This window comes from Salvelinus alpinus, chromosome 8, assembly GCF_045679555.1.
Source record: "Salvelinus alpinus chromosome 8, SLU_Salpinus.1, whole genome shotgun sequence".
NCBI classification, from domain to species: Eukaryota; Metazoa; Chordata; class Actinopteri; order Salmoniformes; family Salmonidae; genus Salvelinus; species Salvelinus alpinus.
The window spans coordinates 84,681,548-84,709,470 of record NC_092093.1 but is presented as its reverse complement, the minus strand read 5'-3'; the positions used below and the strand labels follow the sequence as shown (position 1 = coordinate 84,709,470).

The following is a 27,923-nucleotide window of genomic DNA, read 5'->3' as shown; positions in this document are numbered from 1 at the left end:
ACCTCAATCCAATTGAGAATCTGTGGTATGACTTAAAATTGCTGTACACCAGTGGAACCCATCCAACTTGAAGGAGCTGGAGCAGCTTGCATTAAAGAATGGGCAAAAATCCCAGTGGCTAGATGTGCCAAACTTAAAGAGACATACCCCAAGAGACTTGCAGCTGTAATTGCTGCAAAAGGTTGTAATTGCTACAAAGTATTGACTTTTTTGGGAGGGGTGGGGGGGGGGGCACTGTGAATAGTTATGCACGCTCAAGTTTTCTTGTCTTAATTCTTGTTTGTTTCACAATAAAAATATGTTGCATCTTCAAAGTGGTAGGCATGTTGTGTAAATCAAACTTTACAAACCCCCTCAAAAATCTATTTTAATTCGAGGTTGTAAGGCAACAAAATAGGAAAAATACCAAGGGGGTGAATACTTTCGCAAGCCACTGTAACAACACAGCTGATCCTCAACACGGTGGCCCCTCAGGGGTGTGTGCTAAGTCCCCTCCTGTACTCCCTGTTCACTCATGACTGCATGGCCAGGCACGACTCCAACACCGTCAAGTTTTCCGATGACACAACAGTGGTAGGCCTGATCACCAACAACGACGAGACACCCTATAGGGAGGAGGTCAGAGACCTGGCCGTGTGGTGCCAGGACAACAACCTGTCCCTCAACATGATCAAGACTAAGGAGATGATTGTGGACTACAGGAAAAGGAGGACCGAGCACACCCCCATTCTCATCGACAGGGCCGCAGTGGAGCAGGTTGAGAGCTTCAAGTTCCTTGGCATCCACATCAACATCAAACTATCATTTAAAAAAAATGTGTTTCACCTTTATTTAACCAGGTAGGCCAGTTGAGAACACTGCGACCTGGCCAAGATAAAGCAAAGCAGTTCGACAAAAACAACAACACAGAGTTACACATGGTCCAAACACACTAAGACAGTCATGAAGAGGGCACGACAAAGCCTATTTCACCTCAGGAGACTGAAAAGATTTGGCATGGGTTCAGATCCTCAAAAGGTTCTACAGCTGCACCATCGAGAGCATCCTGACTGGTTGCATCACTGCCTGGTATGGCAACTGCTCGGCCTCCAACCGCAAGGCACTACAGAGTGTAGTGCATACGGCCCAGTACATCACTGGGGCCAAGCTTCCTGCCATCCAATACCTCTATACCAGGCGGTGTCAGAGGAAGGCCCATGGACTGTTCTCTCTGCTACCGCACAGCAAGTGGTGCCGGAGCGCCAATTCTAGATCCAAAAGGCTTCTTAACAGCTTCTACCCCCAAGCCATAAGACTCCTGAACAGGTAATCAAAGGGCTACCCAGACCCCTCTTTTACGCTGCTGCTACTCTGTTTATTATCTATGCATAGTCACTTTAACTCTACCTACATGTACATATTACCTCGACTAACCGGTGTTCCCCCGCACATTGACTTTGTACCGGTACCCCCTGTATATAGCCTCGCTATTGTTATTTTGCTGCTGCTGTTTAATTATTTGCTACTTTTATTTTCTATTTTTTACTTAACACTTTTCTTTCTTAAAACTTCTTAAAGCATTGTTGGTTTAGGGCTTGTAAGCATTTCACTGTCTACACCTGTTGTATTCGGCGCATGTGACAAATACAATTTGATTTGATTTTGTAAGTGTAATGTATTTTTTATGAGGATTGTTCAATTAACTAAATGAATTTCCATCCAGTAAAATTTTTATTGGGGATACGATGTCACATTTCCAACATTTCTGAGCCACAGAATGATAAGAATTTCCTTTCTAAAGGTTCCATTATTTCAGTGGCTGTACCCTCTTCTCAGCTGTATTACAGTCAGTGGTTCAGCCTGACCCCATGTTCCACATTCTGTTCTGGACACCTGCCAGACACTCACACCAGCTCCCCCCTGGCCCCACTAATATGCTTAGAATGTTAAACACGCTAACAGCATACTGTATGATATGATTATGGAACACAGAGGTAGATATGGACGAGTAACACACTGCAAATACAGAACTGTTCTCTCTTTACCTGGAATCGTCCGAGACTGTGCTTTGTAGCTGTTATTGACACTGTTATGGTGCTCTCACTATAGCTGTGTACTCTGTCTTACTGGACTGCGGAGCCCCACCTGTTTTGAGCCCCACCCTTTAATCAAAACATTTTTATAAAATTAAAAAATTAAAATAAAATTGGGGGTTGCCTGTTTTTTATGTTATTTGGGCATTAATACGTGTCACATATCAGTTTGCAAACAATGTAATTTAAAAATATATATTTTTGAATTTATAAAGCTGCATATACATTTGGTAACTTTTTTGCTTTCTTGAGTAAGGCAGTTCCAAAATGCCGGTGTTTCAGCCTAGCTCAGTGCATTCTGTGGTGGTGGGGCAGCCAGTGGAAATACAGAGCGTAGGGCTTGGTAATGTTCTCTAGTTGCGCTGTGATTGGCTCAGTGTTCTGTCACTCATGGGGACACTACGTCACTGCCAAATCTAAGGGTAGAGAGTCAAAGCCCGTTAGATCTACAGTAGCTTTGATTGGACTGATACTTTCAAAATCTTAGCTAGCAGTCATCATCATGAATCAACTCGACAATCTACTGGCAAATCCTTTTTAATACTTGTCATATGAAGAGAAATAATGAAGAGAAATTATAGATAAAACGTATCTGTGTTCATCGGCCATAAACATTACACAACAAGTTGGAAATCGCAAATTCAACAATGAGTGGTTTGGAAGGAATCAGTGGCTAACTGCAAGCATTGCAAAGCAATCACTAGCCTGCTATTCAGTGGAGTGGGTGTGTGATCCCAAGTCTGGGTTTAAGGGTCTCTTTTCCAAGCTTAAAAGGATACATATTTAACATTGGCCATGCTGTCAATCCAGCATGACTATTGCCATGCTCAAAACAACTGGATACTCGGAACTGGGAAATCGGACTTCAGTGAGTTCAAGACAACTGGAAACTTGGGGAAAAAACGAGCTCCGACTGGGAAAATATGTTTTGAACAGTCATCCAACTTGGAATTGTAAGTCGGGAACTTGGGCCTCTTTCTAGAGCTCCGACCTGAAGATCACTGACGTCATGATTCAACCTTGATTTTTTCCCCAGAGTTCCCAGTCTTGAAAGCACCATAAATCCAGAGAATGCCAGACTTTGATGACAAAATTTGCCCACGAAGGCACCTTCCTGTGGTGAGTCCAAACATGTCTTGTATGCTGCTGCATAAATTATGTAATATGCCAGGGAGATATGTATACTGTAGCTAAGAAAGTAATACTAAGTGTATGTAGTGTAGTAAGTTGTTAGTAGCCCATGTGCCTCACCCTAATAATTTGGTTCCTTTTCCCCTTTTAATTTCCCCTACTGTTTTGACTTGGTGGTGCACATGTAGCCTATAACCTGTTTAGAGAAATGTAATCATCAAATATTGTAAGAGCTTTCATTGTCTGCTTATATGCCCCCTTCACTTATCCTATGGTTCTGACTTGGTGTACAGGGAGAATACTGTAAGAACGGCCGATGTTCTGAATTCTGTCGCTGTACATTTAAAAAGTGCTGAACAAATAGTTATATTGACTACATCCGTCCTAGCTCGCTCATTAATGTCTTAATCGAAATTATGGATTGCCTCTTATCCACTTGTTGTCCCCTTATGCCATAGTTTGTACATCTCAATTGTCAGTAGAAACCACATTTGTTTAAGCAAGTCAGCCATATCAGCTATGATTTTTTAAAGGCAGTAAATGAGGCTGAATGTACTGTTTCGCTGCCAGACAAGGCTCCGCTGATAGACAGGTGTAGCAGTGGTACGTTGACTGTGCCTTTAAACAGCTTGGAAAATTCCATAAAATGATGTCATGGCTTTAGAAGCTTCTGATAGCTAATTGACATCATTTGAGTCAATTGGAGGTGTACCTGTGGATGTATTTCAAGGGCTACCTTCAAACGCAGTGCCTCTTTGCATGACATCATGGGAAAATCAAAAGAAATCAGCCAAGACCTCAGAAACAAAAATTGTAGACCTCCACTAGTCTGGTTCATCCTTGGGAGCAATTTCTAAATGCCTGAAGGTACCACGTTCATCTGTACAAACAATATTACACAAGTATAAACCCCATCGGACCACACAGCTGTCATACCACTCAGGAAAGAGACGCGTTCTGTCTCCTAGAGATAAACGTACTTTGGTGCGAAAAGTGCAAATCAATCCCAGAACAACAGCAAATGACCTTGTGAAGATGCTGGAGGAAACAGATACAAAAGTATCTATATCCACAGTAAAACGAGTCCTATATCGACATAACCTGAAAGGCCGCTCAGCAAGGAAGAAGTCACTGCTCCAAAACCTCCATAAAAAAGCCAGACTACGGTTTGCAACTGCACATGGGGACAAAGATTGTACTTTTTGGAGAAATGTTTGGTCTGATGAAACAAAAATAGAACCGTTTGGCCGTAATGACCATCGTTATATGTTTGGAGGAAAAAGGGGGCGCCTTGCAAGCCGAAGAACACCATCCCAACCGTGAAGCACGGGGGTGGCAGCATCATGTTGTGTGGGTGCTTTGCTGCAGGAGGGACTGGTGCACTTCACAAAATAGATGACATCATTAGGTAGGAAAATTATGTGGATATATTGAAGCAACATCTCAAGACATCAGTCAGGAAGTTAAAGCTTGGTCCCAAATGGGTCTTCAAAATGGACAATGACCTCAAGCATACTTCCAAAGTTGTGGCAAAATGGCTTAAGGACAACAAAGTCAAGGTATTGGAGTGGCCATCCCAAAGCGCTGACCTCAATCCTATAGAAAATTTGTGGGCAGAACTGAAAAAGCGTGTGCGAGCAAGGAGGCCTACAAACCTGACTCAGTTACACCAGCTCTGTCAGGAGAAATGGACCAAAATTCACCCAACATATTGTGGGAAGCTTGTGGAAGGCTACCCAAAATGCTTGACCCAAGGTAAACAATTTAAAGGCAATGCTACCAAATACTAGTTGAGTGTATGTAAACTTCTGACCCACTGGGAATGTGATGAAAGTAATAAAAGCTGAAATAAATCATTCTCTCTACTATTATTCTGACATTTCACATTCTTAAAATAAATTGGTGGTCCTAACTGACCTAAGACAGGAAATTTGTACTATGATTAAATGTCAGGAATTGTGAAAAATTGAGTTTAAATGTATTTGGCTAAGGTGTATGTAAACTTCCGACTTCAACTGTACATGCTAAAATTGCTACTGAACATATGGAATTGTTCTAAGATGGTCATACCATGGACCATTTAGCTATTTAATTTAGCATTTTAGGACCCTTTCAGCTATCAAATTATTCTTTTTTTTTTTAAATGATTTGATAAAATATTGAATTTGGCCTTTACTACTATAGCCCATAAAAAAGCATTGAATAAAACATTCATAAATGGAAAAAAAGTTATCATAAGGAATAAGGTTTTGAAATGTCTATCCTATAACTAGGAGGTACAGTGGAGAGAACAAGTATTTGATACACTGCCAATTTTGCAGGTTTTCCTACTTACAAAGCATGTAGAGGTCTGTCATTTTTATCAAAAATCCAGAAAATCACATTGTATGATTTTTAAGTAATTAATTTGCATTTTATTGCATGACATAAGTATTTGATCACCTACCAACCAGTAAGAATTCCGGCTCTCACAGACCTGTTAGTTTTTCTTTAAGAAGCCCTCCTGTTCTCCACTCATTACCTGTATTAATTGCACCTGTTTGAACTCGTTACCTGTATAAAATACACCTGTCCACAAACTCAATCAAACAGACTCCAACCTCTCCACAATGGCCAAGACCAGAGAGCTGTGTAAGGACATCAGGGATAAAATTGTAGACCAGCACAAGGCTGGGATGGGCTACAGGACAATAGGCAAGCAGCTTGGGGAGAAGGCAACAACTGTTGGCGCAATTATTAGAAAATGGAAGAAGTTCAAGATGACGGTCAATCACCCTCGGTCTGGGGCTCCATGCAAGATCTCACCTCGTGGGGCATCAATGATCATGAGGAAGGTGAGGGATCAGCCCAGAACTACACGGCAGGACCTGGTCAATGACCTGAAGAGAGCTGGGACCACAGTCTCAAAGAAAACCATTAGTAACACACTACACCGTCATGGATTAAAATCCTGCAGCGCACGCAAGGTCCCCCTGCTCAAGCCAGCGCATGTCCAGGCCCGTCTGAAGTTTGCCAATGACCATCTGGATGATCCAGAGGAGGAATGAGAGAAGGTCATGTGGTCTGATGAGACAAAAATAGAGCTTTTTGGTCTAAACTCCACTCGCCGTGTTTGGAGGAAGAAGAAGGATGAGTACAACCCCAAGAACACCATGCCAACCGTGAAGCATGGAGGTGGAAACATCATTCTTTGGGGATGCTTTTCTGCAAAGGGGACAGGACGACTGCACCGTATTGAGGGGAGGATGGATGGGGCCATGTATCGCGAGATCTTGGCCAACAACCTCCTTCCCTCAGTAAGAGCATTGAAGATGGGTCGTGGCTGGGTCTTCCAGCATGACAACGACCCGAAACACACAGCCAGGGCAACTAAGGAGTAAGAAGCATCTCAAGGTCCTGGAGTAGCCTAGCCAGTCTCCAGACCTGAACCGAATAGAAAATCTTTGGAGGGAGCTAAGTGTTAAGGCAAGGGCTGATGTTAAGGCAAGGGCTGATTTCAAGGTTTTACTGTTAACCTATAAAGCGTTACATGGGCTTGCTCCTACCTATCTTTCCGAGTTGGTCCTGCCGTACATACCAATACGTACGCTACGGTCACAAGACGCAGGCCTCCTAATTGTCCCTAGAATTTCTAAGCAAACAGCGGGAGGCAGGGCTTTCTCCTATAGATCTCCATTTTTATGGAACAGTCTGCCTACCCATGTGAGAGACGCAGACTCGGTCTCAACCTTTAAGTCTTTACTGAAGACTTATCTCTTCAGTAGGTCATATGATTGAGTGTAGCCTGGCCCAGGAGTGTGAAGGTGAACGGAAAGGCTCTGGAGCAACGAACCGCCCTTGCTGTCTCTGCCAGGCCGGTTCCCCTCTCTCCACTGGGATTCTCTGCCTCTAACCCTGTTACAGGGGCTGAGTCACTGGCTTGCTGGTGCTCTTTCATGCCGTCCCTAGGAGGGGTGCGTCACTTGAGTGGGTTGAGTTACTGACGTGATCTTCCTGTCTGGGTTGGCGCCCCCCCTTGGTTTGTGCTGTGGTGGAGACCTTTGTGGGCTATACTCGGCCTTGTCTCAGGATTGTAAGTTGGTGGTTGAGGATTTCCCTCTAGTGGTGCGGGGGCTGTGCTTTGGCAAAGTGGGTGGGGTTATATCCTTCCTATTTGGCCCTGTCCGGGGGTTTCTTCGGATGGGGCCACAGTGTCTCCTGACCGCTCCTGTCTCAGCCTCCAGTATTTATGCTGCAGTAGTTTGTGTCGGGGGGCTAGGGTCAGTTGGTTACCTGGAGTACTTCTCCTGTCTTATCCAGTGTCCTGTGTGAATTTAAGTATGCTCTCTCTAATTCTCTCGTTCTCTCTTTCTCTCTGAGAACCTGAGCCCTAGGACCATACGTCAGGACTACCGGGCATGATGACACCTTGCTGTCCCCAGTCCGCCTGGCCTTGCTGCTATTCCAGTTTCAACTGTTCTGCCTGTGGTTACGGAACCCCTACCTGTCCCAGACCTGCTGTTTTCAACTCTTAATGATCGGCTATGAAAAGCCAACTGAGATTTATTCCTGATTATTATTTGACCATGCTTGTCATTTATGAACATTTTGAAAATCTTGGCTCTCTCTAATTTTCTCCTTCTCTCTTTCTTTCTCTCGGAGGACCTGAGCCCTAGGACCATACGTCGGGACTACCGGCCGTGGTGACTCCTTGCTGTCCCCAGTCCGCCTGGCCTTGCTGCTATTCCAGTTTCAACTGTTCTGCCTGCGGTTATGGAACCCCTACCTGTCCCAGACCTGCTGTTTTCAACTCTTAATGATCGGCTATGAAAAGCCAACTGAGATTTATTCCTGATTATTATTTGACCATGCTTGTCACTTATGAACATTTTTGAACATCTTGGCATAGTTCTGTTATAATCTCCACCCGGCACAGCCAGAAGAGGACTGGCCACCCCTCATAGCCTGGTTCCTCTCTAGGTTTCTTCCTAGGTTTTGGCCTTTCTAGGGAGTTTTTCCTAGCCACCGTGCTTCTACACCTGCATTACTAGCTGTTTGGGGTTTTAGGCTGGGTGTCTGTACAGCACTTCGAGATATTAGCTGATGTACGAAGGGCTATATAAAATAAAATTGATTGATTGATTGAGCTGAAAGTCCGTATTGCCCAGCGACAGCCCCGAAACCTGAAGGATCTGGAGAAGGTCTGTATGGAGGAGTGGGCCAAAATCCCTGCTGCAGTGTGTGCAAACCTGGTCAAGAACTACAGGAAACGTATGATCTCTGTAATTGAAAACAAAGGTTTCTGTACCAAATATTAAGTTCTGCTTTTCTGATGTTTCAAATACTTATGTCATGCAATAAAATGCAAATTAATTACTTAAAAATCATACAATGTGATTTTCTGGATTTTTGTTTTAGATTCCGTCTCTCACAGTTGAAGTGTACCTATGATAAAAATTACAGACCTCTACATGCTTTGTAAGTAAGAAAACCTGCAAAATCGGCAGTGTATCAAATACTTGTTCTCCCCACTGTATAAGAAAGCTCAGTGAATTTTTTTGTTTTTTTTGGACACATTATCTTTGTTGGCACAAAACTACCTCCATACTTCCATTTGTTTGTATGGGTTACCTTCAGACGAGTCCTTTGACACTTGTAAGGGTCGTAGAGCAAAAATGCTGTCTCCCCTTTCCATAGTGGGGACATATTAGTTTGTAGCTCAAACGGTTCGGACACTACAGACAGAATATGGCACATCAGCGTTACCAACTTCAGACGAGTCCTGTGACACTTGTGGGGTCGTAGAGCAAAACGGAGAACACCATCATGTTGATTTTTGGGATGTCTCATGGTCTGTCAAACACTGCTATAGTTCTGTCACCTTTCACCGCAGATGCGGAAGTGTTACATAGGCGGATGCGGTGGATTGAGACACTCGTATTGATCTGTATTTATCTCACTGTGCTATGAGTCTCACTAATGTACAGTATATTATTTGACTGTATTCTATCTCAGTTAGTATGAGGACCCAGTCTTGTCTACTCACTCAGCAGCTGGCGGCGCAGGACCTGCAGGCTTCTCTTCATGGTATCATGTGGTCCGAGTCCACTACCACAGTGCTCATGGTTCTCTGTGGAACACAACCACACCAGAGAGAGAGAGATTAAGATACTGCACTGTCAGGTAGCACGGTTAGCTCAGGTAACTCAGTCAGATACTGATGTGAGTAAGTGAGGACATAGAGGAAAAAGAGAGTGAGAGAGCGAGAGATTGAGATGGGAGATAGAGAGGATGGACAGAGAGACAGACAGAAAGAGACAGACAGATAGGAATAGAGATTTTAAAAAACTGTCAGATAAAGACCAGGGCAGACTAGTCTGTGTTTACATTTGCTAATCAGTTCAGCCAAAAACAGAAAGAACTCAAAATGTATTGAAAAATAAACTCCCTCTAACAATAAAGAAATATTCACAGCGACAGGCATTAATACTTATCCATGGAAAAGCAACATAAATCAGGGTTGGGTTAGACCTTAAATGTAAAGACTTGGCTCCTTAACACTGGCTAGGCATTATTTTATATACAGTACCGGGCAAAAGTTTGGACACACATACTATTTTTACTATTTTCTACATTGTAGAATAATAGTGAAGACATCAAAACTATGAAATAACACATATGGAATCATGTAGTAACCAAAAAAGTGTTAAACAAATCAAAATATATTTTATATTTGAGATTCTTCAAAGTAGCCACCCTTTGCCTTGATGACAGCTTTGCACACTCTTGGCATTATCTCAACCAGCTTCACCTGGAATGCTTTTCCAACAGTCTTGAAGGAGTTCCCACATATCCTGAGCACTGGTTGGCTCTTTTCCTTCACTCTGCGATCCAACTCATCCCAAACCATCTCAATTGGGTTGAGGTTGGGAGAAAAACCCTTGAATGAGTAGGTGTGTCCAAACTTTTGACTGGTACTGTACATAGACTTGGAATCACTGGCCACTTTAATAAATGTTTAACTAATGTTTACATACTGCTTTACTAATCTCATATGTATATACTGTATTATATTCTACTGTATTTTTGTCAATGGCACTACATTGCTCAATCTAATATTTATATATTTCTTAATTCCCTTCTTTTACTTTTAGATGTGTGTGTATTGTTGTTAATCGTTTTTAGACAATACTGCACTGTTAGATACTACTGCACTGTTGGAGCTAGGAACACAAGCATTTCGCTACACCCACAATAACATCTGCTAAATATGTGTATGTGACCATTACAATTTGATTTGAGCTTGGTGTGATGTCATGGTTGTACTTTGATTGCATTATAAGAGTTATGATTTTCTAAGTATTCCCTTCAGAGTAGAGAGTTGGTCCTCTTGAACCTGCTTCTAGATATATCCTCCCACCACTTGGGATATTACTATTTGCAGCTTGTCTTCCCAATTGGTTACCGCTTTAATATTCTCATCTTTTAATTCTTCGGTAATTCTGTATAGGTACCCCATTACATTCTTGGCATACTTTGTTATATTTCTGAAGCTATACTGTATATCTAATGTACGTTGTTGAGAGTTTTATACGGTCCCACTGCTTCAGTAAGATAGCTTCTTACTTGGGAATGCAGTACTTTGGGGCCAGCCTCCAAGTTCAATTAATAAACTACAGCTCATCCAAAACAGTGCTAACAAAAAGGTCTGCCATACATCACCCCCATCCTTGCTGATCTCCATTAGCTACTTGTTCCTCAAAGAATTGACTATACAATTCTCATCCTTGTCTACAAAGCCCTATATGGCATCGGACCCACCTACACTCCCCCCACGTACCCTATGTTCAAGCCACGCCAAACTCCTACATGCCCCCAGGACAAGGCTCCGCCCAATTGGGGACCGTGCCTTTTCCTCCCACACACCACACCTATGGAACTCCCTTCCTGATAATCTCTGTGCTGTTCAGACTGTTGTGGCTTTTAAAGCAGGCCTGAAGACTCATCTCTATCAGCTGACCTACCATTATGTCCCCCTTCCTAGACTTTGATTGTTGCTTTCATGATATGGTTAGATATTGTCTTGCCCAACTCACACCTCTCCCTTGTGAATAATGAGCTAGCCTAGATTACCCGCACTTTAGGCCTATTACCTACGTGTGTTGCACGTCCAGCCCAGTCCCGATCCCAGCGACCCACTGATACCAACTGCGGTACTGGATTAGCAGTTGGCGGCCGACAGCTGAGGTGGGAGAAACCTTTTCCAAAAACCACCCATCGGGACATCCAGCTCAGGGGTAGGGCGACCCGTAGTTCATCAGGCTCTCTTAGTGCTATAATACCAGGGGAACTTGAGTGGTGAATACACTTCCTCCGCTTGGCAACTTGTTATTATTAAATAAATATTCGTTTTACACCCACGAGTGCCCGCCACAAACCCTTCACCTCAACCATAGATAATGGCATTCCACAGCAGGCCTATATGGACAAATGACCATTGTTAGCACATTGACACACTTTCCCTGTTTGTGTATCCACTCAGTTGCTTTAAATACATTTAACCTCTCCCAAGGTCCAGAGCCTTAATGGATCCCAAGGGGTGTGGGTGGCCTCCACTTCTCTTTCCCAGCCGGGTAGGTGGGTTAGGCCTAAATTCCCTTATTTTCCTACTGTAAACTATTTCCACCTCAAGGACCCATTGTGCCAGGTTCCTGACCAATAGCTTGGTCCCTTCCCTAATCACAGTTAAATAGATATACCCGCGTGTTTAATAACACCTTACACAGACCCTGGCCACTTAATATCGGCCACTTTCCTGGCTGAAAACAGCATATACAACTGTTCCTAACGTCCCTGGGAGGGAAACCAGCGGAGATCTTCACCACACCTCCACGTTTCGTCCACATTACCTGTAATTTAAAAACGGCTAAATTAGACTAAACCCTCTCACTTTCTCCGGTTAGTTAGAATCACAGGAACCTATCCACATTCCTGCCCCCCAAGTACACATTAGCTAACAAAAACCTACTCAAGACCTACTCAATCCTACTCAAACCTACTATGGCGCCCTCTCACACTCCTTGTCTTGTTCCCGGGGTCCTCTCTAAGGGACCAGCTCAGGTCCCATAATACAGTGCTCATCCTGTCTTTCCACCAGGCAACCTCCCTAGGAAGAGCCCAGGAGGCCAGAGCCAATCCAATGCCACTCCATTGGTATTCCATTGCCTGGTTCCCCCACTGGTCCCAATTGGGCACCCTGCCTCATCAAGACGCGTACAACCTTCTTCCTGACAGGACCTCTAGATCAACCTTAGCAGTGCCCAATTTGCTCGATCTAGGGTGCTTTCAGAGAGGCCACGGACCTCTCCTTGAACCGCTCATCCAGACGGTCCTCTATATTGCCCCTGATCATACCGGTCATACCTCGTCGAGTTTCGGCAGACCGGACAACTATACCTGGTGTGCAGCCACTCCCGAAAGCATCCAACTTGGAACTCATGGTTACACCTCAACCTTGTAGCCATTTCCCTGCCTCATGTCTCTCTAAACAGATAGCACATAATACATATGCATCTCCATGTTTCTCGTATCTGATTCTCTCCATACCTTACCCCTGGAGAGGGGTTGACCTCCGGAGCAGTAGCTCGGGCTTCACACGGCTCCGGTATCTCTTGGTCATCACTATGACCCACTAGGTCTACCGGTTCCATGAGGCTCACCACCACTACTTCCACCATTTCACCCTCACTCGAACTACCAAATGATTACCCCTGAGGACAACCCTGAACTCCACCTACTGTACGTCTGAGGAGCCTGGATCTCTTATCCTTTCCGTAGGTTCTCCTTGTAGCACAACGGGCACCCTGTGACCCCTCACTAGCCAAGGAGCCTGTATTATATCCTTATACCCCCCCACCAGGACCTCCACTCATTCTTTCGCTGGCTGACACATGCACCAGGTTCCTCCCTTCTGGCCCCTAACGGGTGTTCAGGATGGGATTAGGCGTATCGGACCCTGACCATACACGATATCCTTCCACCCATCAGCATATAACACCTTGCTCATCCTCCCTATCCTCAGGTCGTCCAAAGGCCCCTGTTAGCCTCAATGGTAACACATTCCATGGCCATAAGTGTCCCAAGTTCCGCCCCTGCAGGTCCTTTACCCACCTAGTGGCATGTGCTGCAGATTGCTATTATGGCCCCTCTAATCACCCCTCCCTGTTCCTCTTTCGTCACTCGTTTACACTTGTGACATGGCAAGGGCATCGAGGGACCCCAATTGGGGTACCTGAGGACCCATGGAACGCTGACTCGCTTATTGTGTAAAGAGGATACCGTACATTATGAACCATCGGACAGCCAGGCCATTCTTTTAAACTATAATCTAGTCTAATGTGGTTGTAATGGGAATTTTTATGTTTGTGCTTAGAACTAATTCATGTGTTCTATTTATGCACTGTTCTATAAACCAATTTCTGTGTTCATGCAAGTGGCTGACTGTGCAAATCACACCTATCAGTAGCTGCAATTTGGCAGTACGCCCAGACGTTGTTTTGAGAACAAACAAAAGATATCTCAGTTTCAAGGTCTGAGCTTAGAGAGGAGAAGCCTCGTGAGGTGTTGGTCTGTCACATGTTATGAAACAGTATTGATCGTCACATGAATGAAACAAAACGGTAATGATGAATGAATTATGCTAAATCATGCAAATATAACTTGTCTGTGTATAGCCGTATATAAGACAATTGTTGGGACTGCCCCAGCAGAGCTCCTGATTGACATGTGTACTATGGTGCATTGAGTTGGTTGGAACCTCTCCAGCACAGTGTCAATAAACAATGATTAATTTAAGATTGACTTTGAGTGTCCCTGTGTAAGAATCTTTCCACAACACGGTGAATACTCCCAAACAGCAGCAGCCACCCTGACATCTTACACGCAACACAGTAGTATCAGTCATCACAGATACACTCCACTCTGCAGCACTTCCCATCCTTGCGTGCCGCTCCCATGTTCATACACAACCCCAGATATAGTTCTAAGTATACTCCTATCAGTGCTTACCCATAACAGAGGCCTCAGGGTATCACATCATTCTACCCATACATCCACTGCTTGCCACACCAAGACTCCCCATTTGCAGTACTTGGCCTTTCCTGGTTCTATTGGGCTTCTCCCCAATAAGTAGGCCACAAACCAACTACATGGGTACCTCCAGGATGCTCCTAACCAGATCTGCCATGCCAGCTCTATGGTTCCTCCTAGAAAAATAATTGCCCTAATCACCCAACCTTCCTTCCATGAGCCCTGTACACAGTATTCCTACCATACTAGTGTATGTAAGGTGTAGTCTATTCCATTCACCCAGGACCCATTCAGGTTTGCCCCATTTTTTGTGAAATTGCCTGCAGTGTAGTTGGGGAGGTGGCTCGCCATCTTGCTCCTTGGTTCCTGTCCTCTCAAGTGCAGCCCCCACCCTCAAGACTTGGCTTATATCCCATCTTTAGCCTTCAACCGGAAGTGAAACTGCTCTGCCTCTACTTCCCCTTTTTTGTTTGCACAATTATTATTTTTTTGCACAACCTCTTAATGCTGACTTGGAGGGCTTCCCATCCTGCTGACACAGCGTTGAGCCAGTAACCGAAAGGTTTCTGGTTCGAATACCGGAGCCGACAAGGTGCAGCATTTTTTTTCTGTAACTGTGCCCTTGAGTAGGGCACTTAACCTTAATTGATCCAGGGCACTGTACAATGGTGACCCTGGTCATGACTCCACTCCCTGCAGGTGTCTCAGGTTGGTGTCTCAGGTTGGGATTTGCAAAAAAAACACATTTCCATTACACACCTGTGTGCAACAGGACAAATATAAGCAACCCCTGAATTATAAACTCGCTGCGGCCCCTCCCAAGGCTATTAAAGGAAAAGTTAACCTATTTTAAATGTTATATCGAGCGGACCGGTCCTGAGCACAAGCCAGGGGCGAGCTGAATTGCTTCGAACTAAAGCACGCTAGAGGGAAGCTTATAAAGGAATGGGTACGTGAAAAAACCAGGTGGAAGAAGTTACCAGGTGGAAGCGATCATGTCGAGGCTACGTGAGTGGCAGACAGATGGGTGAAACGTTCACACAAGAATGGGTGAACGAGTGGTTAAATAGCTGGAGTTAAGCGTTGAGGCGGAAATGGAGATACCGACCCCCAGCTCTACACGTTGCAACCCCCCTGCTCTATGGCCACAGAGTCCAACAGTGGAAACAGGATGTGACCGTTACATCACGAGCAGGGCCGGTCTGGGCCATTCTGATGCCCTAGACGAGACAAAAAAATTGACGCCAGGGCCTCCCGAGTGGCACAGTGGTCTAAGGAACTGCATCGCAGTGCTTGATGCGTCACTACAGACCCGGGTTCAATCCCAGGCTGTGTCACTCAGGAGGCCCTGGCGGCAATTTTCTTGTCTCGCCTAGGGCATCAGAATGGCACGCACCGGCCCTGCTCGTGATGTAACCGTAACATCCTTCTCCTGGTCCTATGTTAGGAGCATAGGGTGTCTTAATCACCTGGGTGTCCCATGTGTCACCTGCCAAATAAACCGTGGCCAGATACTGGTTTTTGTTTCTCCAGTCTAGTTTATTCAAGCAAGGTTTCACACAGTTCAACACCTCCCTAGTTTGCAGACCCCACCATACCCGGGCCTTAACAATGGTAAAAACCTTTGTATAGGATTTCAATGTACTTTTCACCGTGTCTGATCTCCGGAGCCCCATACAGTTGAACCACCAGTAGCCCTTCTCACTAACTTCCACCTGACTATAGGGAACATAGGGGTTCCCCAGGGATTCCTATCCTCATCCAGGATGAAGTCCTGCTCGTCTAGGGCCTCCGCCATCGCCTTACTCACACACTTATCCAGTTCCGCAAAGTGACATCGATTCACCCCTCCAAATCCCCAGGGGTGGGCTGACGTTGTACCCACATTTCCACCTGCACTTTTTCCCACTTTACTATGGGGTCGTTCACACCTAGTATAAACAGTGTGACTGGCCTGCTCCACACCCAAGGCAGTGTTTTATTGATCAATCTATCTACTCCGACCTCAGTTATACTGAGACAGGGCCATCGTGCACAGGAGCCACTGCCGGAGTCATAACTGGTCACCGTGACCAGGGCCCAACATCCCCGTCTTGGGCATGGCCTCCCGTCTACGTGCATACCCAGGACCATTTCTAGTATCTTTGTCACACACCGTTTATAAAACATTTAAAGCCCAAGGTCTTTCCCAACCTGCCTCTGGGCCCATGACCTCGGGTCTACCTCAGGCCCCACAACCGCGGTGGCCTCTCTTGACCCGGGACATGTCAAGTCTAGCTCTCCCCAGAACTGGCCTTTTCGGTGTACGCTCACAGTGCATTCCTCCTCCCCCTGATCCACTATTTCCATACAATCTTTTCCCCAAATGGGTGTGTCAGGATCTCCCTTTAGGTTCTGAATGCACCAGTTAGCATATTGTCTGGGCAATCCTCTCAAATCTCTAATCCAGTTCAACTGCATAGATCGGTCTTCCAGTTCAGACCTTGACACCATAACGAAATACAAAAACTGAGGTCCCAGATCCTGTCCAAAACTAGAAAGCCAGGCTTATGATTCAGGTTGTCCTCAGCTGCCCAATGAACCAGCCCTTGGGTGCAGTTGGCAACGGTGTCGTTCAACTCCTTTCCCATCGCTTTATTGAACCCATTCAATATTTTGGTCATATTCCAGTGCCTGAATAACCCACTACAATCTCTGGGGCACCAGCATTTTCTCCATTCAAGTTGGAAGTTTACATACACTTAGGTTGGAGTCATTAAAACTCGTTTTTCAACCACTCCACAAATTTCTTATTAACAAACTATAGTTTTGGCAAGTCAGTTAAGACATCTACTTTGTGCATGACACAAGTCATTTTTCCATCAATTGTTTAAAGACAGATTATTTCACTTATAATTCACTGTATCACAATTCCAATGGGTCAGAAGTTTACTTACACTAAATTGAGTGTGCCTTTAAACAGCTTGGAAAATTCCAGAAAATTATGTCATGGCTTTAGAAGCTTCTGATAGTCTAATTGACATAATTTGAGTCAATTGGAGGTGTACCTGTGGATGTATTTCAAGGCCTATCTTCAAACTCGGTGCCTCTTTGCTTGACATCATGGGAAAATCAAAAGAAATCAGCCAGGACCTCAGAAGAAAAATTGTAGACCTCCACAAGTCTGGTTCATCCTTGGGAGCAATTTCCAAACGCCTGAAGGTACCACGTTCATCTGTACAAACAATAGTACGCAAGTATAAACACCATGAGACCACGCAGGAGTCATACCGCTCAGGAAGGAGACGCGTTCTGTCTCCTAGAGATGAACGTACTTTGGTGCGAAAAGTGTAAATCAATCCCAGAACAACAGCGAAGGACCTTGTGAAGATGCTTGAGGAAACAGGTACAAAAGTATCTATATCCACAGTAAAACGAGTCCTATATCGACATAAACTGAAAGGCCACTCAGCAAGGAAAAAGCCACTGCTCCAAAACCGCCATAAAAAAGCCAGACACAGTTTGCAACTGCACATGGAGACAAAGATCGTACTTTTTGGAGAAATGTCCTCTAGTCTGATGAAACAAAAATAGAACCATAAGGACCATCGTTATGTCCGGAGGAAAAAGGGGGAGGATTGCAAGACGAAGAACACCATCCCAACCGTGAAGCACGGGGGTGGCAGCATCATGTTGTGGGGGTTCTTTGCTGCAGGAGGGACTGGTGCACTTCACAAAATAGATGGCATCATGAGAGGGAAAATGATGTGGATATATTGAAGCAACATCTCAAGACATCAGTCAGGAAGTTAAAGCTTGGTTGCAAATGGGTCTTCCAAATGGACAATGACTCCAAGCATACTTTCAAAGTTGTGGCAAAATGGCTTAAGGACAACAAAGTCAAGGTATTGGAGTGGCCATCACAAAGCCCTGACCTCAACCCTATAGAAAATGTGTGGGCAGAACTGAAAAAGCGTGTGCAAGCAAGGAGGCCTACAAACCTGACTCAGTTACACCAGCTCTGTCAGGAGGAATGGGCCAAAATTCACCCAAATTTTTGTGGGAAGCTTGTGGAAGGCTACCTGAAACGTTTAACCCAAGTTAAACAATTTAAAGGCAATGCTACCAAATACTAATTGAGTGTATGTAATCTTCTAGCCCACTGGGAATGTGAATAAATAAATAAAAACTGAAATATATCATTCTCTCTTCAATTATTCTGACATTTCACATTCTTAAAATAAAGTGGTGATCCTAACTGACCTAAGACAGGGAATTTTTACTATGATTAAATGTCAGGAATTGTGAAAAACTGAGTTTAAATGTATTTGGCTAAGGTGTATGTAAACTTCTGACTTCAACTGTATTATCGGTAGCATATACAGTGGGGCAAAAAAGTATTTAGTCAGCCACCAATTGTGCAAGTTCTCCCACTTAAAAATATGAGAGAGGCCTGTAATTTTCACCATAGGTACACTTCAACTATGACAGACAAAATGAGAAGAAAAAAAATCCAGAAAATCACATTGTAGGATTTTTAATGAATTTATTTGTAAATTATGGTGGAAAATAAGTATTTGGTCAATAACAAAAGTTTATCTCAATACTTTGTTATATACCCTTTGTTGGCAATGACAGAGTTCAAATGTTTTCTGTAAGTCTTCACAAGGTTTTCACACACTGTTGCTGGTATTTTGGCCCATTCCTCCATGCAGATCTCCTCTAGAGCAGTGATGTTTTGGGGCTGTTGCTGGGCAACACGGACTTTCAACTCCCTCCAAAGATGTATCTATGGGGTATGAGATCTGGAGACTGGCTAGGCCACTCCAGGACCTTGAAATGCTTCTTACGAAGCCACTCCATTCGTTGCCCGGGCGGTGTGTTTGGGATCATTGTCATGCTGAAAGACCCAGCCACGTTTCATCTTCAATGCCCTTGCTGATGGAAGGAGGTTTTCACTCAAAATCTCACGATACGTGGCCCCATTCATTCTTTCCTTTACACGGATCAGTCGTCCTGGTCCCTTTGCAGAAAAATAGCCCCAAAGCATGATGTTTCCACCCCCATGCTTCACAGTAGGTATGGTGTTCTTTGGATGCAACTCAGCATTCTTTGTCCTCCAAACACGACGAGTTGAGTTTTTACCAAAAAGTTATATTTTGGTTTCATCTGACCATATGACATTCTCCCAATCTTCTTCTGGATCATCCAAATGCTCTCTAGCATGCAGACGGGCCTGGACATGTACTGGCTTAAGCAAGGGGACACGTCTGGCACTTGCAGGATTTGAGTCCCTGGCGGCGTAGTGTGTTACTGATGGTAGGCTTTGTTACTTTGGTCCCAGCTCTCTGCAGGTCATTCACTAGGTCCCCCCGTGTGGTTCTGGGATTTTTGCTCACCGCTCTTGTGATCATTTTGACCCCACGGGGTGAGATATTGCGTGGAGCCCCAGATCGAGGGAGATTATCAGTGGTCTTGTATGTCTTCCATTTCCTAATAATTGCTTCCACAGTTGATTTCTTCAAACCAAGCTGCTTACCTATTGCAGATTCAGTCTTCCCAGCCTGGTGCAGGTCTACAATTTTGTTTCTGGTGTCCTTTGACAGCTCTTTGGTCTTGGCCATAGTGGAGTTTGGAGTGTGACTGTTTGAGGTTGTGGACAGGTGTCTTTCATACTGATAACAAGTTCAAACAGGTGCCATTAATACAGGTAATGAGTGGAGGACAGAGGAGCCTCTTAAAGAAGAAGTTACAGATCTGTGAGAGCCAGAAATCTTGCTTGTTTGTAGGTGACCAAATACTTATTTTCCACCATAATTTGCAAATAAATTCATAAAAAATCCTACAATGTGATTTTCTGGATTTGTTTTCTCATTTTGTCTGTCATAGTTGAAGTGTACCTATGATGAAAATTACAGGCCTCTCTCATCTTTTTAAGTGGGAGAACTTGCACAATTGGTGTCTGACTAAATACTTTTTTGCCCCACTGTATGTTTCAAACAGGATTGTACGCTGTTCCCTTAAATCGTCTAGTCGGCCTTATTCCTACCATAACATGTGTCCGCTCCCAACCAAGCACCCCAATCGTGTACAGAGCTACCATGAGCAAAGCCCCGAACAACATGCTCATACCCACTTTGTACCATCGTTTACACCACTTCCTTCTTGGCTTTCCCTCGGGCCCAGATGGTGGGACGGCACCATCTCCTTTGCTTCCTTTTACCTCCATTTTTACCCTTTCTAGATGCTGGCTCGGAGGCGTCTTTTTACCAGGTCGGTTCCAGCTTCTGGCCCTACCACTCTCACAAATGTAGAAAGGAAGTAGAAACCCTTTAGCGGCACATAGACCGTCCTGAGTTTCACCCCGATCTGCACAGGCTCCTTCCCGCCAGTGGGCCGGGCGCTCTGACAGCCTGACACCCAGAAACACACCCTAGCACACCCTGTCTAACCGGGTCCTCTGCGACTGCTGTCAGAGTAGCTTCCTTGCACCATATCCGGGCTTCTTCCCTACCCCAGCCATTTAATCTGGTCAGGACGTAGCGCAGCCTAGTACGATTCCCTTTTCCTCCTAAGGGATTTGGAAATCCATCAATTTCCTTTATCAACTGGTTCCAATGGTATAGTTTCCATAGGTCCGTCAAACCCTTAGCTATATCCTGATTACCCACGGGGAGCTGACTAAACTCCCCTCTGGCCCATAGACCATTATCTAGCCTTTCCTATCCCAATGGGATCTGATTTACCTTAAACACATTTCTCACTGCTGGCCAGCAGCCATTTATGGCCTCTATCCAGTCTGTCAATTGGGTGACCCCTCCCTTGGCACAGGGGTTCAAGCACTCCACTTTGACGACCCCTGGCCCACTAGGATACACTTCCCTTTGAGTTTCTCTCAAGCCTGTGCTCAAAAGGGGTCTTGTTAATTTTTCCTAACCTGGTAACCATAAACCACCAAGGCTGAGATTAGCAGGGCTGCCCTTTTTAGATCACTGCACTCGTCACATCTCCCCAGTCCTGGGGCCCTTTCAACAGCCCCTCAGTGCCACCCTGTCATACCCATTGGGTGTACACTCTAAGTCCTGGGTTAGCACTCGGCGGCTGACAGCTGGGGTGGGAGAAAACTTTTCCAAAAACCACTCAGCAGGACGTCCAGCTCAGGGGTAGGGCGACCCGTAATCCATCAGGCTCACCTAGGGTTATAAGACCAGGGGAACTTCAGTGGTGAGTATACTTTCTTCGCTCTGCAACTGTTATTATTAAATAAGTATTTGTTTCACACCCACGGGTGTGCGGCACAAACCCTTCATTTGTGGACCTGGAATTACTCACCGCAATAGGGCCTAGTCTCCTACGAGACGAGATGTATAGTCACCGTGTCAGCCTTAGTCCAACATTCTATAGACACCCCAAGCATGGACCCCACACGGAAATCCACTGCAAAAACCCTTTACAATGAGTCTACTATCCTATGAATACCCTAGCTCCCAACCTTGAAACCCAATACAATTATATGACCCTATGACCCCTGGGTGTAAAGAACCGAGGCTTACCTCTAACCGATGTCTAGAAGAATTCTGAAAAAGTAAAACTCCAACCATTACAAAAATGTTCCAAAAAGTGGAACTTAAAAACAGCAGTAAAAAAATAGCTAAATACCCCAAAAAGAGAACCCTCTTTAACCCGCAAACAATGACTCATATACTGTCAAGCCTCCATTACACACTACTCCCTTAAAACCGGTTACATCTGCTTAATTCCCCTTGTTCAACCACTCCTTAAGCGGTTATATCTGGTCCATATTGGACTCACCCCCCCTTATTGACCCCCAGCAGTAAAGTCAAATGAGAGGGTTGAAGGAAGTTCATGTTGGATGGCCCATCCTTCGATCACTCCCTCTGGTACTTCCCATGGCCCCGTCTCTGGCTCTGCTGATGCTGTTCGGCGGTGAAGGTGCTGACGTTGGTAGTGTGTGGGGCTGGCTTTATGATCGTCTGGTGGCTGTGGAGTAATTCAGATCTCCCCTTCTGTTCTTCTTCCCCTCATGTCAAATCTCAGCTTTTCTGGCTTTCTGCTCTCTCCCTCCCAGAATCAGTTGTAGCTCAGTAGGGGTGAGCGTTACATCCATCCCATGGTTCATAATTATTAGAAAGTTTATGTTTCTATTTTATGCACTTTGAGATTATTCTTGTATAATGAAAAGTGCTTTACAAATGTAATTTATTATTATAATAAGTAATTGTAAAAAAGTTCTGGAGGTTATATCTTTAATAGATTCTCAGATGCATCTATCACCTTGTCGGTGAACATCTGGTGGTACCTGGTCAGTCCTTTATCAGCTCATTTTTAAATGTATTATCAATTATACTGTACTTGGTTTAAGGTCGGCGTCCATTCCAATTTCTCGCAGGTGGATAATGTCTGTTTGGATAAGTTTTGTTTTGGTGACCTTTATGGTGTAATTTATACAGGTATGTTCTATCTGTCAGGTTTTGGCCAAGACTGTTCGTATTTTGGTCACTAGATGTCCCCATTGCACCTTTTTTGTACCTTTTGTTTTTCTTGCTCTAATTATTGTTTGCACCTGTAGGTCATTCCCTTGTTAGTATTTAAACCCTGTGTGTTCCTCAGTTCCATGCTCAGTGCGTGTAAGTTAGCACCCAGCCCCAGCCTTGTTTTATATAGATATTTCTCTTGTTGGATTTTCCAGAGGTTCTCTGGTTTAGTTCTTGTGTATTATTTGAGTAGTCTGTTGAGGTTTGTTTTTCCCTGCTGTTTTTTTACCACTTTGTGGAGTTTCTTTTGTATTTTGGAGGATTTCCATTTTGTGCCTCTTGGCTTTATTTTTGGACATTGTGGATTTAGTTTCTTTGCCTGAAGATTTTGTTCTTTAATTAAACCACCATCTCTAGTACTGCTGTGTCTGCCTCATCTTCTGGGTTCTGACGATTATTAGTGACTGTTTCTCGCACCGGGTCGTGACAGAAAAAAAACAGCAGGGAAAAACAAACCTCAACAGACTACTCAAATAATACACAAGAACTAAACCAGAGAACCTCTGGAAAATCCAACAAGAGAAATATCTATATAAAACAAGGCTTGGGCTGGGGCTGGGTGCTAACTTACAAACACTGAGCAAGGAACTGAGGAACACACAGGGTTTAAATACTAACAAGGGAATGACCTACAGGTGCAAACAATAATTAGAGCAAGAAAAACAAAAGGTACAAAAAAGGTGCAATGGGGACATCTAGTGACCAAAATACGAACAGTCTTGGCCAAAACCTGACACTATCTGCTTCTGATTTCCCAGTATTTAGTCTGTACCCAGATACAGCACTGTTTTGTTTTATTTCATCCATCGAGGCGGGAACTGACTGAGGTATGTTGTTAAATAGAGATTCACGTTGTTTGCTAATTTGTGTTCTTCCTATCCGATCTGCAGACCTTGTATTTTCAGATGGTTTCTTAGAGGATCTCCCTGTCGTGTCCCCCTTAGAAGGTCAAAAGAGCGCAATAATGTACCATTTACCATTATTCTGGCATTTGGTGTTACGTACATCATTTGCAACCTGTTCAAGAAAGTTTCACAAAAGTTTTAAAAAATGTTGACCATGACACCCTGTCAAAGGTTCTCTCTGTATCTAGAGCTACCATAAGCTGTTTATATTTCGTCAGGAGTCTGCTGGACATTATATTACTTAATATATTTGCAATAATTGATGTAAGCGAGTTTTGGTCGTCGTTCAGTAACGATATTGGTCAATACGATGCACATTCTGCTGGATCTTTACCTTTATGGATAACGGTAATAATAGATGAGGTCCAGGCTGGTGCGTACTCTCTATTGTCGAGGGCCCAGTTGAGGGCTTCCAGCTTTACATAAGAAAGGTACTACTTCTTGTTTGAATTCCTTATAGAATTAATTTGTGTATCCTTCACTTCCTGGGCATTGCTCTCTCTTTTTTTTTTAAGTAGCTGTCAGTTCTTCAGTTATTGGTTTGATTAACTTAGCATTTTGTTTATCACTTTATCACAATTTTTTCTAAGTATGTTTGTATTTTCTCTATGTTTAGATGATTGTGCCGCTGTAGTATAGAGTTAGAATTTGACAAATTCATTAGCTATTTCAGTTCTTTTTGGTGAGGATTCTGAGTTGTTATCTTCAATTCCTGGTAGGCAGCTATGAAATTCAGTCCACTGCACTCACTACCTGGGCTGGTCAGTAAAAACAATGATGGGTCACTAAACATTGAAGAGTAGGGCCTGTAGTGTACTGAGCTAGAACCCTATGGGCCCTGGTCAAAAGCAGTGCACTATAAAAGGGAATTGGGTGCAACTTGGGACGCAAACAGTGTTTCTTTGTGATCATGCAATGAGAGGGAGAGGGATAAGCAACACAAGCACAGCAGCATTGACCATTTAATCATTTATTGTTCCTTGTAAATATAATCACTTTTATAATAGACTGGATGGAGATATGCACGCTGCAGGTTAGAGGTCTTCAAGGGTCCAAAAAGCTGGACCTGTTCCGAAAGGGACATGGGGCTTTCCTACCCGGACCCGATATGCATAAATACATTTTTTAAATATAGAAACCCGCTCCAAACGGACCCGTGGAGAACTAGACCCGTTCCGTATAGACCTGGTCAGATCCAGACCAGGTCTAATCCGAGTAAAAGAAGCAGCTTTATTAACTGGAGCTGGTAAAGCTCGAGAGGAGGGAGAGAGGTGACGCTCTAGCTGTGCGACTGACACAGGGAGACCGGAGCGAGAGACAGCAACCAGACAAGTTGACTTGCGCTATAGTAGACTAATAGCTGTTATAGCTAGGTTATTTATCACCAAATATGATTACGTAGTACCTGTCTTGACTGCATCAAACCGGGAGAAGCTAGTTAAGCTAGCTAGCTAGGCTAATTGAGGCTGCAGTGCATGCACTTTCTAATCCTACAGTTACAACAATACTGAACAAAAAATTAAACGCAACATGCAACAATTTCAAAGATTTTATTGAGCTACAGTTCATATGAGGAAATCAGTGAATTTAAATAAATGAATTACGCCTTAATCTATGGAGTTCACATGACTGGGAATACAGATATGCATCTGTTGGTCAAAGATACCTTACAAAAATGGACCTCACAATTGGCCTCAGGATCTCGTCACGGTATTTCTGTGCATTCAAGTTGCCATCAATAAAATGCAATTGTGTATGTTGTCCGTAGCTTATGCCTGCCCATACCACAACCCCATCACCACCATGGGGCACTCTGTTCACAACGTTGACATCAGCAAACCGTTTATACACGCGGTCTATGGATGTGGGGCCAGTTGAACGTACTGCCAAATTCTCTAAAACGACATTGGAGGTGGCTTATGGTAAAGAAATGAACTTTCAATTCTCTGAAAGGAACATTAAATTATCTGGCAACAGCTCTGGTGGACATTCCTGCAGTCAGCCTGCCAATTGCACACTCCCTCAAATCTTGAGACATTGTGGCATTGTGTTGTGTGACAAAACTGCACATTTTATTAGAGTGGCCTTTTATTGAAGACCTCTACTGCAGGCTGCAACTCAACCAACCTACTACCAGTCATATTTGCATTTGGATGTATTTTCCAACCACCTGAAAAGATCAGCTAGCTGAGTGGCTGTGTTTTTGAGATGTACAATTGTGGCATTCCTTTCATTAGAGAAAAAACAGGGGCGTATCATGACTCTAGTCCATAGAGAGAGAAAGAGAGTGGAGAGGCTGTGGATTTAACTTGCTGAGACAGAAGAAAGCATCAGGCTGTTCATACATTGGGAGCTGTCATAGAAATAGAATTACTAGCATGGGTAAAGCCACTCAGACCACTGCACAGATTACAGCTGGACACAGAGTCAGAGAGAGATAATGTGTTATGGCAGGCCGTGTCATGGTCCTTAAAGTCCAGGAGCTGGAAGGAACAATACTCCTAAAACAGAGCATTATGTCAGGGTATGTATTTGAAATATGTTGCTTAGAAGAAGAATCAAAATACCCACTTCTATAGGATATAATAAGACAGAATATACATCCATCCAAAGATGCAAACATGGGGAATAATTCACAAATCCACACAGAGGTAGACCCACAAAGATCCTATAAATCAGTTCTATATGAAAATGTATTGGAATACCCTCCATCTGTGTATTTTCTGGACAGCTAGCAGCTCCATGACATTCCAGCCTTTTACAGGAGAATAACAAATCAACAGCTACATGGCAATTGACACACACACAAACACACACACACACACACAGAGAGAGAGAGACTGTGGCCATTGCCATGGCAACTCTAATAGTAGGCCTACATTATATATTCAAATCTCCTTGGCGAGGACAAACGCGGGTCTCCATCAGAGACAAAAAAAAACACAGCCCCCAAATTTCTAAAAGAGAAAGACAAAATAAAGCACTCACCATTGGGACTGAGAGAATAAGACTTTCAGAAACCATTCCCTTCCTCCTAGCAGCTCAGTCTTTGTGTTTGGGCTCATGTTGACAGCCCTTTGGGTCCCCAAAATGCCTTTGCTGCTGCTACTTGGAGAACGCAGCTCTGAATAGTGAGTCTGGAGGGGGGCACAGAGTTTACGCCCCAGCCAAGGTCGCTCGAGATGGGGTAGTGAAATATAAACCTGTCAATCCGTCTCCCCCGGGGTACAAGCCCGCAAGGATAACAATGCCTTTTCATTTTGAACTTCTATTTTACTTTAGGGGTCTAGCGTCTAAGGGTCTGGCTATATGCTTACATGAAGCTGCACTTTCCATAACAAGAGAGTAAAGAGAGCGAGGTGGGAGGGAGTGAGGAAGTCACTGAACGAGTGGACAGGGTTGTGCTCTGACAACAACCCACAGATGACCCAAAGCCCTAATCCCACGCTTTTATGGAAGCTGTTGAGCTGATATTTTCCTCACTCCAATACATGGTTCTCAAGAGGTTTATCGGCTTGTTACAGGTGCATTGAATGAACACACTGTGTGTGTCCCAAATAGCAACCTATTCTATTCCCTATATACTGTAGTCCACTACTTTTGACCATTGGGTTCGGTCAAAAGTAGTGCACTATGTAGGGAATAGGGTGCCACTTGGGACGCAGTAGCTGTCTATCTGTGAGGGCGGTCGGTAAATGAGACAGAGAAATTAGGAGAGACGTGCTTCTGAATTCATTACACAGATTTATGGAGTCAAACCTCAGTCAAAAAGTATTACAGAAACAAATCAGAGAAAATATGGCCGCCGGAGGTGTTACATGGACTTATCACTTTTGTTTCCTTAACTTTCTATCAGATAGCTGAAAAGCAAACATGCGCACATTGTCACGATGTAGGTTGCCCCATATAGGCTGCCCACATTGGCAGATGCGCATTTGCTATTTCATAAGAATTTATTTATAATTTATAACATTTAAAATGTAATGCATTGATTGCATAATTTTCTAAACATGTTACACTGTATCAGAAAGAACAAACAAAAAACTAAAACACATATATTGGGCATCACACAACAGAACAGTTACACTGTCAATAACTGTTGTACGAAAAGAACTGGGTGCAAACCACACCTCCAAATATTCTAATGAGCCCTGCCACTAGCTGTGCTGGGCTTGTTGTTGGCTATCCCCTGTTGGGCTCGGTGTGGGATGGCC

The 27,923-nt window shown here is 44.1% G+C and overlaps 1 protein-coding gene across 4 annotated transcripts in view; it reads right to left on the bottom strand.

Annotated features, from left to right (window-relative positions):
- Positions 1–27,923, bottom strand: part of tmem108 (transmembrane protein 108) — a 116,901-nt gene that overhangs the window by 42,707 nt on the left and 46,271 nt on the right. For all 4 annotated transcript variants that reach the window (XM_071415258.1, XM_071415259.1, XM_071415261.1 and 1 more), the window contains exon 2: positions 9,229–9,312. In XM_071415258.1, the coding sequence (XP_071271359.1) occupies positions 9,229–9,268 (40 nt within the window). In that variant the 5' untranslated portion in view covers positions 9,269–9,312. The remainder of the gene's footprint in view (positions 1–9,228; positions 9,313–27,923) is intronic.